Here is a 12,500-nt window from a genome sequence, read left to right on the forward strand (position 1 = left end):
AAATGCATATTTTGTATAAATATGAATGTAAATAGGAGTCACAATGTTAAATATGAATATGACTGTATTATAACTATATCAATATGATATGGACTAAACTGTAGTTGTTTACATCTTGTTTTCAAGTGACAAATCTATGTCCATGCGTCATATATACGGGCCGTCGGACTGCTGTGTGTAGATATATACATGTGAACCCCTCGTTTCATACCTTGCTTTGTTACTGTCTGTGGATTACCTGTGTACACACATCAATTACCATGCCATACCTTTCCACTGTACAGGTTCTGTCATGGTGTACGGCTGGTTGGCCCTTAATCTTGCTGTGTGTTACATTGACCTGTGTCTATCTGGCAATTCGCTGGCGTGTCATGTGAAACCTTCTTGCTTCTATAGGGACCTGATCCCGTAATTGTGACGTGCTTCCACTGGCCATATATTTCTCTGTTGTCTGGGATCTGTGTGTAACCAGTCCTTTCAGGACACTTTCTATTGTTGTTCTTTTTTGGTTACATATATGAGTACTTTGGTATGTTGTGCTATTATTGTGTGTGGAGCATTTCTCCACGGGCCTCTGCTGACACTGGACATATATCCAGCTAGCCTAGCCCGGTCAACAAGTGTGAGCCAACTGAACACATTTCGTACGGGGGCACCTTCTGACAAGTGGGTCGGGTTACAGATGCATAACCGTCGTCAATCCATACTACTAACACACACGTTATTCTATCCACATTCTATGTTTGTCTTATCACATAGTGTGTGTTTCTCACTATTTCTAACGGTACTTTACATGGCATTGCCCAATTCCATACTTTCAGAGGCTGACAGTTTTGAGACATGTATGATTGACGTGGAGGACACAGCCTTAACATTCCCTGCTGTGAGCGGATCACACACGCACACGCGCACTTGCATTTCCTAATTGTGGGTTACGCGCAGGCGCACATGCATATCATATTCTGGTTACATATGTTTACTGGGTCTGTGTGGTTACGTGGTCTGTGTTAGTTGTGACTGTTCCGGTAACATATCTCTGATCCGGTTGACGGACGTGTGCGGAACGCACTTTCACCTTTACACATGTAACAGTCTTTGCGGCATGGACGCATTACATACACGTTCACATTTATATGTTCTATAGTCGTAATTCAGACTGGACTGCATTCACGTTTGCCGGTTACTGTGACCACTACACATTAACTGTTCGGTCTCATTTATATGCATACCCATGGTACTTAGCTAAATTTACATATCCCCCCCACCCCACCCCACCCCGCACTCACATACGTCACAGGCATCCATTCTCCTGCTGGGAAAGGTGCGGTACTACATGTTAAACATTCCTTATTCCCTCCCGCTCATGGCCCAGGATGCATATGTCGTGACCGCAGGGATATTCAGATCACAGGGGCTTATATCCCCTACGCATACAGGTCTTCGATTGTCAGGGTGTTCCTGTGGTGCTTTGGGTTTGGTCTTGTCCGCCTAGTGTACGGAACTGCCCTGACCGTGTACGAATGTCAGATGAGTCACATGGGCATGGTTTGTCCGTGTCTATGATACCATATCCCCCCCCCATTATTCCTAACTGTGTGCGCTGATTGGCTGCGGGCGTTGTAGATCTTGTTGTAGTAATTGCACACGGTCTGGTCGAACGGACCTATTTCCATTACTAAACCTCGGTATTTATAACCTGTCTTGCTATATTACATGGGTTTAACATTGCGTGACGGCTTTCACTGAACCACGGACATGTCCGTTGCTTAGTTTGGGGCAGTCCCGCTCTGCTACACACATTTAACATGGCGGAACAGGTTGTACAGCTCAGCAATGGGGACATCGGGCTCTCCGTCACTGTTTAGTATTGAATCGCTATGTTGACTTTATTTCACATAGCGAGACAGTGTCGACATTGGTAACGGACATCTCGCGCAGTACGTCCACACCGTCGCGGGTGCCGTATGTCTGCTTTGGGCGGCGGACAGGCATTATGCTGTGCCATTATGTCTGGGAATATATGGTTTCTTTCCATAGATGATATGGCATACTAGCAATGACCCACGTCTGGGTGTGGGTACTGCTGTAAGAGTGGCCTTAGGTCAAGTGGTGCCCTAGGCAAAAGGACTCCATGGTGCCCCCACCACATCACCCGCTACCCCCATCCTGGTCTACCTACACCAAATAAAGGCTGGAAAGGTGCCCCTAGTAGAGCGGCGCCCTAGGCGGCTGCCTAGTTGGCCTATGCCTAAGGCCGGCTATGTGTGTGGTCCCTCGGGCATCAGCCTCGGGAACACACCACGTCTGCCGTGGGTATATCTAGCATCACCCACATCCAGGCGTGGTTTATTGCTATGATGTTCCATGTGTACGGACACGTGTGTTTGGACAACATACAATAGCTTCTGCTATTGGCATACAATGCTGTGGGTGGTGCCGGTTACCATACATATGCCTTTCTCAAAAGCCGACTTCACACTTCTAAACACTAGTGTGGTCTCCTTTAAGGCCCCTGAGCCAGTGGTAAACATTACTCAAACCACTGAATCACTTACATGTGCCTTCTACCAGCACCTACAGGACTGCATGGATCAGGCAATCCCTTACAAAACTGAGACTCTTTGTACCAAAGCCAAGCATCCAGTCTGGTGGACCCCAGCCATAAACAAGCTCTACAATGATAGGAGGTAGCTACTACAAGATACAGTGGAATCCTTGTAAGGTATGACACCCTTGCTCATTATATGTGAAGAACTACAAGCTCTCATGAAATCATCCAGGGCAAATTCAACAGATAAATCACCAAGGACTCGACAGACAATCATAAGGCCTTCTTTAGCTATGTTGGACACCTGGGCGGACACTCCCAGATATGCTCAGACTGGGTTCAGAATGATGTGAAGATTACTGAACCTACACACATTGCCAACATACTGGCTGACAGGTTCGGTGCAAACTTGTCCCCCCCCTCCCCCCCACATGGAGAGATATCTGTACCAGAGGATTGTGGCCCCCGGAACATCTGTAACGCACAGGTGGGAAATGCTCTCTCCAAGGCAGTAAACACAGCATCCATGGGACCAGATAGTGTCCCAGCTGTGTACTCCACAAACTCAATGAGGAATTAAACCCACAGTTAGGACAGCTGTTTAATCTTAGCCTCACCTCAGGTAACGTACCCAAGTAGTGGCGCAAGGTGACTGTAGTCCCACTTCACAAGGGTGGTGCCTCCACTGACCCTGGTAATTACTGTCCCATTAGCTTGACAAGCCTTATCTGCAAAGCCATGGAGAAGGATCATAATGGAACTCATAGATAAAGACATAGGGGACTTGCATACTTTGGATCCAACCCAGTTTGGCTTGGTCAAAGGCAGATCATGCCTTTTAAACTTGGTTGACTTTTTAGGAACAGTCACCAAGGCCATTGATGAGGGTCAAGCAGTCCATACAGCCTACCTCGACCTGGCAAAGGCCTTCGACACAATACCCCCCTCAGGTATCATTGATAAACTCATCGGCTTGAATGTGAACCCATACATCGCAAGATGGGTTGCAAACTGGCTAAGTGACAGAACCCACATGGTCATAGTTGCTGGCACCATGTCAGACTCACAGCCGGTCACAGGCGGTGTCCCATGGGGCTCAGTCCTGGGTCCACTCCTTTTCAGCATCTACATTTCCAGAGTACAAGCAAACACAGGGGGGTTATGGCTGACAATGTTTGCAGATGACTGCGAACTGGGTGCCATAGTCGAACACACATCTGACACAGATATCCTTCAGAAGGGCCTCACAGATATGGATATCTGGTGCCAGGGACATGGCCTACAGCTAAATGCTGGGAAATGCATAGTCATACCCTTCGGGAAGAACAAGGTTACCCCTAGCTACCATATAGGTGGCAATCCACTGAGCACAGAGGGAGTTACCAGGGATCTGGGGACCCAGGTTGTCAGTAACCGTTCGTTCGACACACGTTGTTAACGTAGTTAAGTAGACCTTCTACATTGCCCACCTGATCATGCAGGGATTCACATCTAAATCAGGGGAGGTCATCGTCCCCTTGTACTCATCACTCATTAGACCTATGATTGAGTACAATGCCCCGTTCGGAATGTATCTGACCTGACACCTGCAGCAGCTGGAAAGGCCCCAACAGTTCATCGACAAACGGATGCAGGGTCTCAGGAATATGTGTTATGCTGCCTGACTGAAAGGACTCCTGCTCTATTCAGTCGCATACCACTTGCTCAGAGGTGACCTGTGCCTGACATACAAGGCCATGTTGAACCCAGATTTGATGACTATGCTTCACCTAAAGAATCTAGATCCCTCAGAACCACAAGGGCAGGTGACGTAAACCTTGACACGGTCATTAATAGAATGTGCTGGAGGGACAGATTCATCACCCAGACACTCACTATGCTGTGGAACAACATCCCAGTACATGTGAGGCAGAGCACCTCGCTGGCCTTGTTCGAGGGGAATCTTGACCAATGGATGGGAGATTGCAGATATACCCCAGGGATTACTTCAGTGTCACTGCTTGACAGAGGTACAGCAATATAATAGGCATAGTTTTCTTAAAACTGAAGGGGTGGCAAAGGCAACATAACTATGGGCTAGGCTTATAGCTGCCCTTGTGCGGATAGCCTACTATGTACCTATGAACCTATGAACCTATGTTCATAGTTTGTCCCATTTACACTTGTCTATCCCCTGTCCTCATTCGTATGTGGATATTTCTGTGGCACATGATTGAACTATGTATTACCTGCAGGTATGCTGTGTACAGTGCACATATGTCATGGTTGATTACAGTGTATCTGTGTACCTACCTCTGTGATACTGAGGACTACCACACATCCTTCACAGCATTACATGCATATGTCCATACTATTATTCATTGGTCTGTGGGGGGTTGTCAGGGCAACGGTTACACGTGTCCCTGTTTGTGCACGCATCATGGTGGTCTTTGACCGGCCTCCGTTGCTATCGTGGGATGGACGGTGGTGTTGGTGTGTGTTTGGGTTGTGTTTCCACTGCCGATACATCTGTGGGGGGTGGGGTTGGCACATGTTCCTCTTTGCAGGGAGCCCCATCCTGGACATTTGTGTCATGCGTCAACACTTGGCACATGCCATATGTCCTGTGATATTCCCACAGTCGTGTATGCCTTCCTGCATTACTACTGCGTGTTACTGGCAGTTTGTATCTGGTACGCATGGCTATTATGTTGGATAGCTTAGCCTATTCCCATGATATGACATACCCATTCATCCAGGCATATACATGTTATTCCATCCTTTGCATTGGCCGTGGGTGTTTGGCCATCCGGCACCACTATTCTCTACGTGTGATGTCCCACCTTCACCTTCTGTGCATGTGGCACCCTGTTGGGGTGTCCTGCTTGGTGGGCAGATGTTCCACCCTATGTGTTGTGTTTGACATGTCTGCATAGCTAATCATCAGTACGGTGGCTGAACATACTGCTTTGTCCAGATGTGTACAGTTATGGACACCATGGCGTGTGAACGCCTATGGGGTTTCGACAAGTCCATACCACATGCGGGATGTACACATTCTGCCAACACATTCACATGCAGCCATTTGGATATCAGTACCTGAGGTGGGATGTTGACATGTGGGGTACATATTTGCCCGTGTGGCACTGCCTAGGACAATACTTCATACTACATTTGAGGTATACCCACTGTGTGTAGGTGTGCAGCTGCTCAAGGCTGCTAGCTGGGTTGGGTGCACGGTCGTACATGGGTGCGGGTTACATGCTATGACGGGGCTGTTGTGTATTACATTTGCATGCATGGGTTCTGCTTCTGGATATTAGGCTTCGGCATACACCGTCCTATGTGTATGCGATGGGCACATTGCTGGGTGTAGTACATGTTGCTATGCACATGTTTGTCTGTGTTTAGGGTATCTGGTTTCCTTCTGGTTGTTATATAGACACGGCTGCCCAGCTGTGTACTCTCACTACTGCTGGTGACCATGCCCATGGGGCTACTTGTGTGTAGGTGCGGCGCGCTGACATGCTGCGGTACACCTTCACTGGGTATGCCCACTGACAGTGCATTGCGTGACGGACACGGTATTACGTGTATCCTTTGTTCCTTGGACGGGTACAATTTGGACTTCGTGGGTTAATGTTTGGTTCTCCGTTTTGTGTGAACGGGTACTATGTTGCATACTCTGCGTACATTTCATTATCCACGGACACTGGCTGGTGTGGTTACTATTGCAGGCGGCCTGTGACAGTCAGCACTTTAGGTTGCTCCTCGCCTGCCGGCTTGGCCATGCCTACAGGCGCATCCTACTTGGGTTCGCGCACGTGCCCTCTGCACGTGTTTGTGGTTGCGGCGTGCACTCATTACTATGCATGTGGCGCTGCTACGCCGATTATACACTGCACTGCCGGCACAAGCCTTACACCGGCCTTGCGCCGAGCTTCATGAATCTGGGGGTATGTCTTGCTTTTTGCAGAAGTCACAAAGTGGCCTTTAACCTCCACAGTAGGGATACAGCTGGAATCCTGCTGCAAGACCATTCCCATGTGATCTCTTTATTAAGTCAAACAGATTCCTGTAGAAGAGCACTTTTTAACAGGATGCTCTATTCTTTTCTCCTGCAGCAATGTCTTTTCAATAAGCTCCCATGTCATTCTTCCCACTGGCCCTGATTTTCTCAAATGTTCATGATTTCTCCTTAGACTTGAATAATGTTGTCAATCAAAAATTATCAGTTTGTGATGAAGCAATTTTATTTCATTAAAAATGCTGGCCATTATGGTTATACTGTTTCTAGTTTTCAGGAAATATATAATAATATTCCTCGTATTCTATTAGCTTTCTGTCTGAATACTATCAATTTGTAAAACAATTCCCTGTTTTGGGGCTTAACTGGTTCTCATAGCTTTAGGCTTTGTCTTTAGTTCCTGAGGAAAAACTGCAAATAGTTATAATTACTGAAAAGACATCTGTATCTTTTCCTGTGCCCAGACATCTGTGATAATTAATAGAAACTGCCGGGGTGCTGGCAAAATGAACTGGGAAGCCATTACTAAGAAATATTTAAAAAGATGCATGCAGCTACACCTCCTTCCTCCTCCATGACAATCCTACATCAATATACTATTGCTTGTATTTTGTAATGATTACAACACTTGAAGAATATAGAAAGTTCATTGAGTTATACCACAAAAGTTTTTATAGAATATTAACATGGGTGACTTATCATGCTATCCTTTAATTAAGGAGTTTCACTTTTACAGAATGTTGGCAGAAAGTTTAAGGCTCAAATTTAGTCATAATATACATTATACAGCTTAATTAATTTTAGTTAAAAGCCCCTACCCAGGGTACATAAGTGTTTTTATTCTTAGAAGTAAATAAATTGCAAACTAAAACCAAATCATTACCTGTACTTGGGCTGAGGGTCAGCACCGTTGATTGTGTTCCGGCTCCATTGCCTAACCGAGGTATTATTTGGAAGGAATAGCTCTGGCTCGACTGAAGAGGCTGTACCACCGTAGAATATGTAGTGCTGTTCAGTATCTGAAAGGTGTACCAGTTATCAGCAGCCCTGCCTGACTGAGCAATTGCTGGACCTTTTATCTGGACCCAGAAACTGGTAAGTACTGCTGTGCTTGGTACCTGCCAATTAAGTGTCACAGAAGTTCTGTTGGAATTAGGTTTCATTGTAAAATCTGTCACAGCAGGCTCTAGAAAAAAAGTAGAATAATGCAAACTGTAAGTCACAAAGTAGAGAAACTTCAAAACAAAATTAGGAAACACGGGTCAGGATTAAATGAGGACAATACTGATACATGCATTTATTGGAGTTGTCAATATCAGGATATTTTAATACTAGGAAAATAGCTTATGCATCAAAAAATGCAACTTTTTGTATAGTCTTCTGCCCCCTTCATCCATTAAAATACACGTAGCAACAGTTTTATTTTTACTTTTTTATAAACAGATGAAAAAAATAATTATGCCTTCATAAAATATAAACTCTGAAAATTTTAAATTAGTTGAAATTAAAAGTATTGCTTGCTGTATTACACTAGGGACCTGCAGATGTGCAATATATATTAGTGGTGGGTAATTACTCCATTTTTTTTATAGGAATATCCTGTGCAAGGTGGTAATGAGGTAGACTAAAAGGAATCCTAACTTGTTAGTAAAGATATTTTTTTATTTTTGTCTGTCTTTGTTTACCAGGAAAGTGTGACTGGGTAATGTCCATTTTCAGTGTAGAATCGGGGAGAAAAGCTCCATTTGTTTACATTGCATTATACTAAGTTCCAGTCAAACAGAGTAGTTACATTTCTATTTACATTTATATACAAACAGTAGTTACATTTATACATTCTAAGATTTTACATTGGTGGAAGTTACTAAAGAGAAAGCCCACATGCAACTTAGTAAAACTTGTGTATTTAAAGTAGTTATACTTACAGTGGTGAAAGTGATTTGGGATGTGTTTCTGTACTTGGGAAGAATGTAAGAGTGGTGCTTATGCATAAAACATTTTGAATGTGCCCTTTGCTGACAGGAAACACAGTAAAGACAAATGTACAACTTATCAGAGCAAGTGAGTGTGCCCCTCAACCTAAGCCCCTAAGGCTAAACACCTTGACCAATACACTAATCATAGGTGACTCAATAGTGAGGCACACAGATGTCCCACTCACTAGGTTGAATAAGGAGAAGGTAACAGTCAACTGTCTATCAGGTGCCAGAATCCGACAGATAACACACGCACTGAAGTCACTCCACAACAAGTACAAGTATGACTCTGTCATGGTCCATGTGGGTGTGAATGAACTGAGATGCACCTCCTTGGAATACATGAAAAGAGACATGGTGGAGCTCTCAGATTATGTGGCCCAGGCAGGTATGACACTAGCCCTGAGCAGTATCCTACCATCACCCAGAATGATACCGCAGTACAAACAAAAAATGATTGACTTCAACAATTGGCAGAGTTTCTGGTGTCATTCTAAGGTGGTCCCGTATCCGTCTGCTTGGTATGACATGATTATCAGACCTCAATGCTTTGCCAGAGATGGCATGCATCTGTCACCCCTGGGTTTCCGGCTACTGGCTAAGGCTCTTGCCACCCCTATAGTGCCTTGTTAGGCAGTGTTCCAAAGACCAAATTACCACAGTAATAGCTATAAATAAATGTCATTCGAGGGTCATGCTGCTCAACAGTAGAAGTCTAAATCTCAAGATGCACTTGCTCGAAGCACACTTCAAAATGGAGAACATTAACATTTGTGTTGTAATGGAGACCTGGTTTAAAGTGGCAGAAAGCACCCTGCAATACCAGGCTATAACTCATTCCACACCTTTCGGCCCCAAAACAGGGACTGAAGCTCCAAAGGTAGTGGTGTCTCCATATTCATAAAGGATATGCACACCTCCAGACTAGTAGCCCAGCATAATGCATCTGATATACTTCAGGTACAACTAACACTGGGTAAGACTGCAGTCCAGGTCATAGCCTGCTATAGGTCCCCAACCATGTTCCTAGACTCTCACTCCACATTCCTAAGCACCCTGGAATCTATCATGGTCCAACCCAACACTCTCATACTAGGAGACTTCAACTACTGCACCATCAACTGAGAAAACTACTCAAGCACCAATGCACTGGCCCAATGCTTCCTGGAATTCATCAATTCCAATGCCTTGGACCAGCTCATTCTTACCCCCACTAGAGTAAGCAACATCCTGGACCTGGTTATTACTAACACGGGCAACCATTGCTCTACACCAATAGTCAATTCCTCCCTGGTTAAATCCAACCACAAACTAGTCACCATGAAAATCCATATCTCACCCACAACCCCCGCAAAGGTATCCACCATGAAAAACTTCCCCAAAGCTGACTTCTGACTCCTAAAAACAGAGGTGGCTAACTTCACTCCACCCATATCAATTGAAAATAGATGCATGACTGCCGAATCATACACCAATGCAATGTATGAACACATACATAAATGCATGGAACTGGCCATACCAAACAGACCCAAGACGCTTTCCTCCAAAAAAGGAAGCCAGTCTGGTGGTCCCCTGCCATTAATAAACTCTACAACAGAAGGAAGAAACTGATACAGAATAAGGTGAGGTCCCAAGACTAGAAAAATTCCCTTATTAGCCTCAACAAAAAGTTGAGATCCCTCATTAAAACCTCCAAAGTCAGCTATGAAGGCAGAATTGTGGCAGACACTAAAAACAACCACAAAGCCTTCTTTAATTATATCAAGAATCTCCATGGTAATACCCATATTTGCTCTGAGTTACTGCACAATGGTGCCTCCTATACTGAGCCAAAAGATATTGCCAACATACTGGCTGACAGATTCAGTGCCAACTTTAGCACCCCCCCCCAAAGGACCACTCTCAATACCAGAAGAAATGCCAGGCACCCTGCATTACTGCAGCACAGGTTAAAGATACATTGTCTAAGGCCATGAATACAGCTTCCATGGAACCTGACAATATCCCTGGCTGTGTTCTACATGAATTACAAAGTGAACTGGCACCACATCTATGTGCTCTGTTCACTCACAGCCTCACCTCAGGCTTTGTCCCTACCGAATGGTGCACTGCTACAGTCATCCCTCTCTAAAAGAGGAGCAACATCAGACCCTGTAAATTATCACCCCATTAGCCTGATGAGTCTGATATGTAAGGCTATGGAGTGCATTATCACGGACCTAATTAACAAGGCTATAGGGAATCTCCAAATTCTAGATCCCACGCAGTTTGGTTTTGTGAAAGGTAGATCATGCCTGCGCAACCTGGTTGACTTCTTAGAGTCAGTCACCAGAGCGGTGGATGAAGGTAAGGCAGTTCATACAGCCTACCTCAATCTGGCCAAGGCCTTTGATACCATTCCTCACTCAGGAATTATTGATAAACTCACCAAACTAGGCACCAACCCCTATATCATTATGCGGGTTACAAACTGGCTCACAGATAAAAAACACAGTGTGAAAGTAGCGGACTCCAAGTCAGACTGCCAACCAGTCATGAGTGGAGTCCCACAGGGATCAGTCCTGGGTCCTCTCCTGTTTGGCATCTACTTCTCAGAAGTCCAGGCCAACTCAGAGGGACTCTGGATGACCAAATTCACAAATGACTGCAAGCTGGAAGCCATTATTAACTCCCCAAGTGATGCAGATATCCTACAGAAAGACCTCACTGAGACCAATGACTGGTGTCGAAGCCATGGCCTTAAGCTTAATACCAGAAAATGTGTCATCATCCATATTGGGAAAAACTCAGTTCCCACTAATTACCAAACTGATGGGAGCCCACTGAACACTGAAGGTGTTATAAGAGATCTGGGGACACAGGTTGGCAGCAACCTCTCCTTCAACCACCACATTGCCACTGTGGTCAGAAAGTCCTTCTATGTGGCCCATCTCATTACCAAGCTTTTGCATCCAGGAAGAAAGAGGTCATCATATATCTCTACTCTTCCCTCATTAGACCAATCATAGAGTATAATGCCCCATTTGGCAGGTACCTCACTAGACACATGCAACGGCTGGAGAGGCCACAAAAGTACCTCATGAAGAGGATCCTAAGCCTTAAACACATGTCCTACATGGACAGACTCAAAAAAACTCCAGCTATTCATGGTCTCATATCATCTACTAAGATGTGATCTCTGCTTGACTTACAAAGCCATGTCTGACCAAGCTCTATTAGAAATGCTACATCTAAAGAAATCCCAATTCCTCCACAATACACGCTCCAGAGACCTCAATCTCATTATCACAATCAGCAGAATATGCTGGAGGAACAGGTTCATAACCCAGAGATTGCCCATGCTCTGGAATAGACTTCCCATACATGTCAAGCAGAGCACCTCATTAACCCTCTTCAAGAGAAATCTTGATGAGTGGATGGGAAATAGAAAGTTCACTCCGGGGATCACTCCAGTGGGTCTACTTAGTAGTGGCACTGGGAACTAACAAAGGGTGGCACAATGTCAGGGCACTTCTATGGTCTGGGCTTGTAAAGGCCTCAAGGCCATTAGCCTAGTACACACCTATGAACCTATGAAATTAAAAAAAGAAATTGGGGTGAATTTTGTGCAGGGTGGCAACTGAAAAGGAAAGATTGAAAAATGCAAGGCAGTATCTCTTTATAGACAGAATGAGGATATGGGTGTCCTGAAATCATATTATTGTCATAGCTGTGGACAAATGTCAATCAACCAAGGGATTCAGAATTGCCTGAAGAAACTGAAAAAAAAATGGGTGGTGAGGATGAAGAGAAGAGGTGACATAGCTGAAAAGGGCTAGTAACAAACACATGTGAGCTTAGTAGGCAGGTGTTTCACTGCAGATTCTTTGTATGTTTGTATATTCATGTGCTTTGGCCTGTAGTATTTGTTTACTAACTCCACATTAGGAAAAAGAGGCAACTACTGTTTGCACTCTGACAAAAAAATATT

General features: G+C 44.8%; 1 protein-coding gene across 1 annotated transcript in view; it reads right to left on the bottom strand.

Moving 5' to 3' along the window:
• Nucleotides 1–12,500, bottom strand: part of LOC122808376 (V-set and immunoglobulin domain-containing protein 10-like) — a 406,591-nt gene that overhangs the window by 235,592 nt on the left and 158,499 nt on the right. Inside the window, exon 6 of the mRNA XM_044079342.1 lies at nucleotides 7,438–7,740. Within this exon, the coding sequence (XP_043935277.1) occupies nucleotides 7,438–7,740 (303 nt within the window). The remainder of the gene's footprint in view (nucleotides 1–7,437; nucleotides 7,741–12,500) is intronic.

This window comes from Protopterus annectens, chromosome 8.part0 (genome assembly GCF_019279795.1).
Source record: "Protopterus annectens isolate FY-2018-M chromosome 8.part0, PAN1.0, whole genome shotgun sequence".
Classification (NCBI taxonomy): domain Eukaryota; kingdom Metazoa; phylum Chordata; order Ceratodontiformes; family Protopteridae; genus Protopterus; species Protopterus annectens.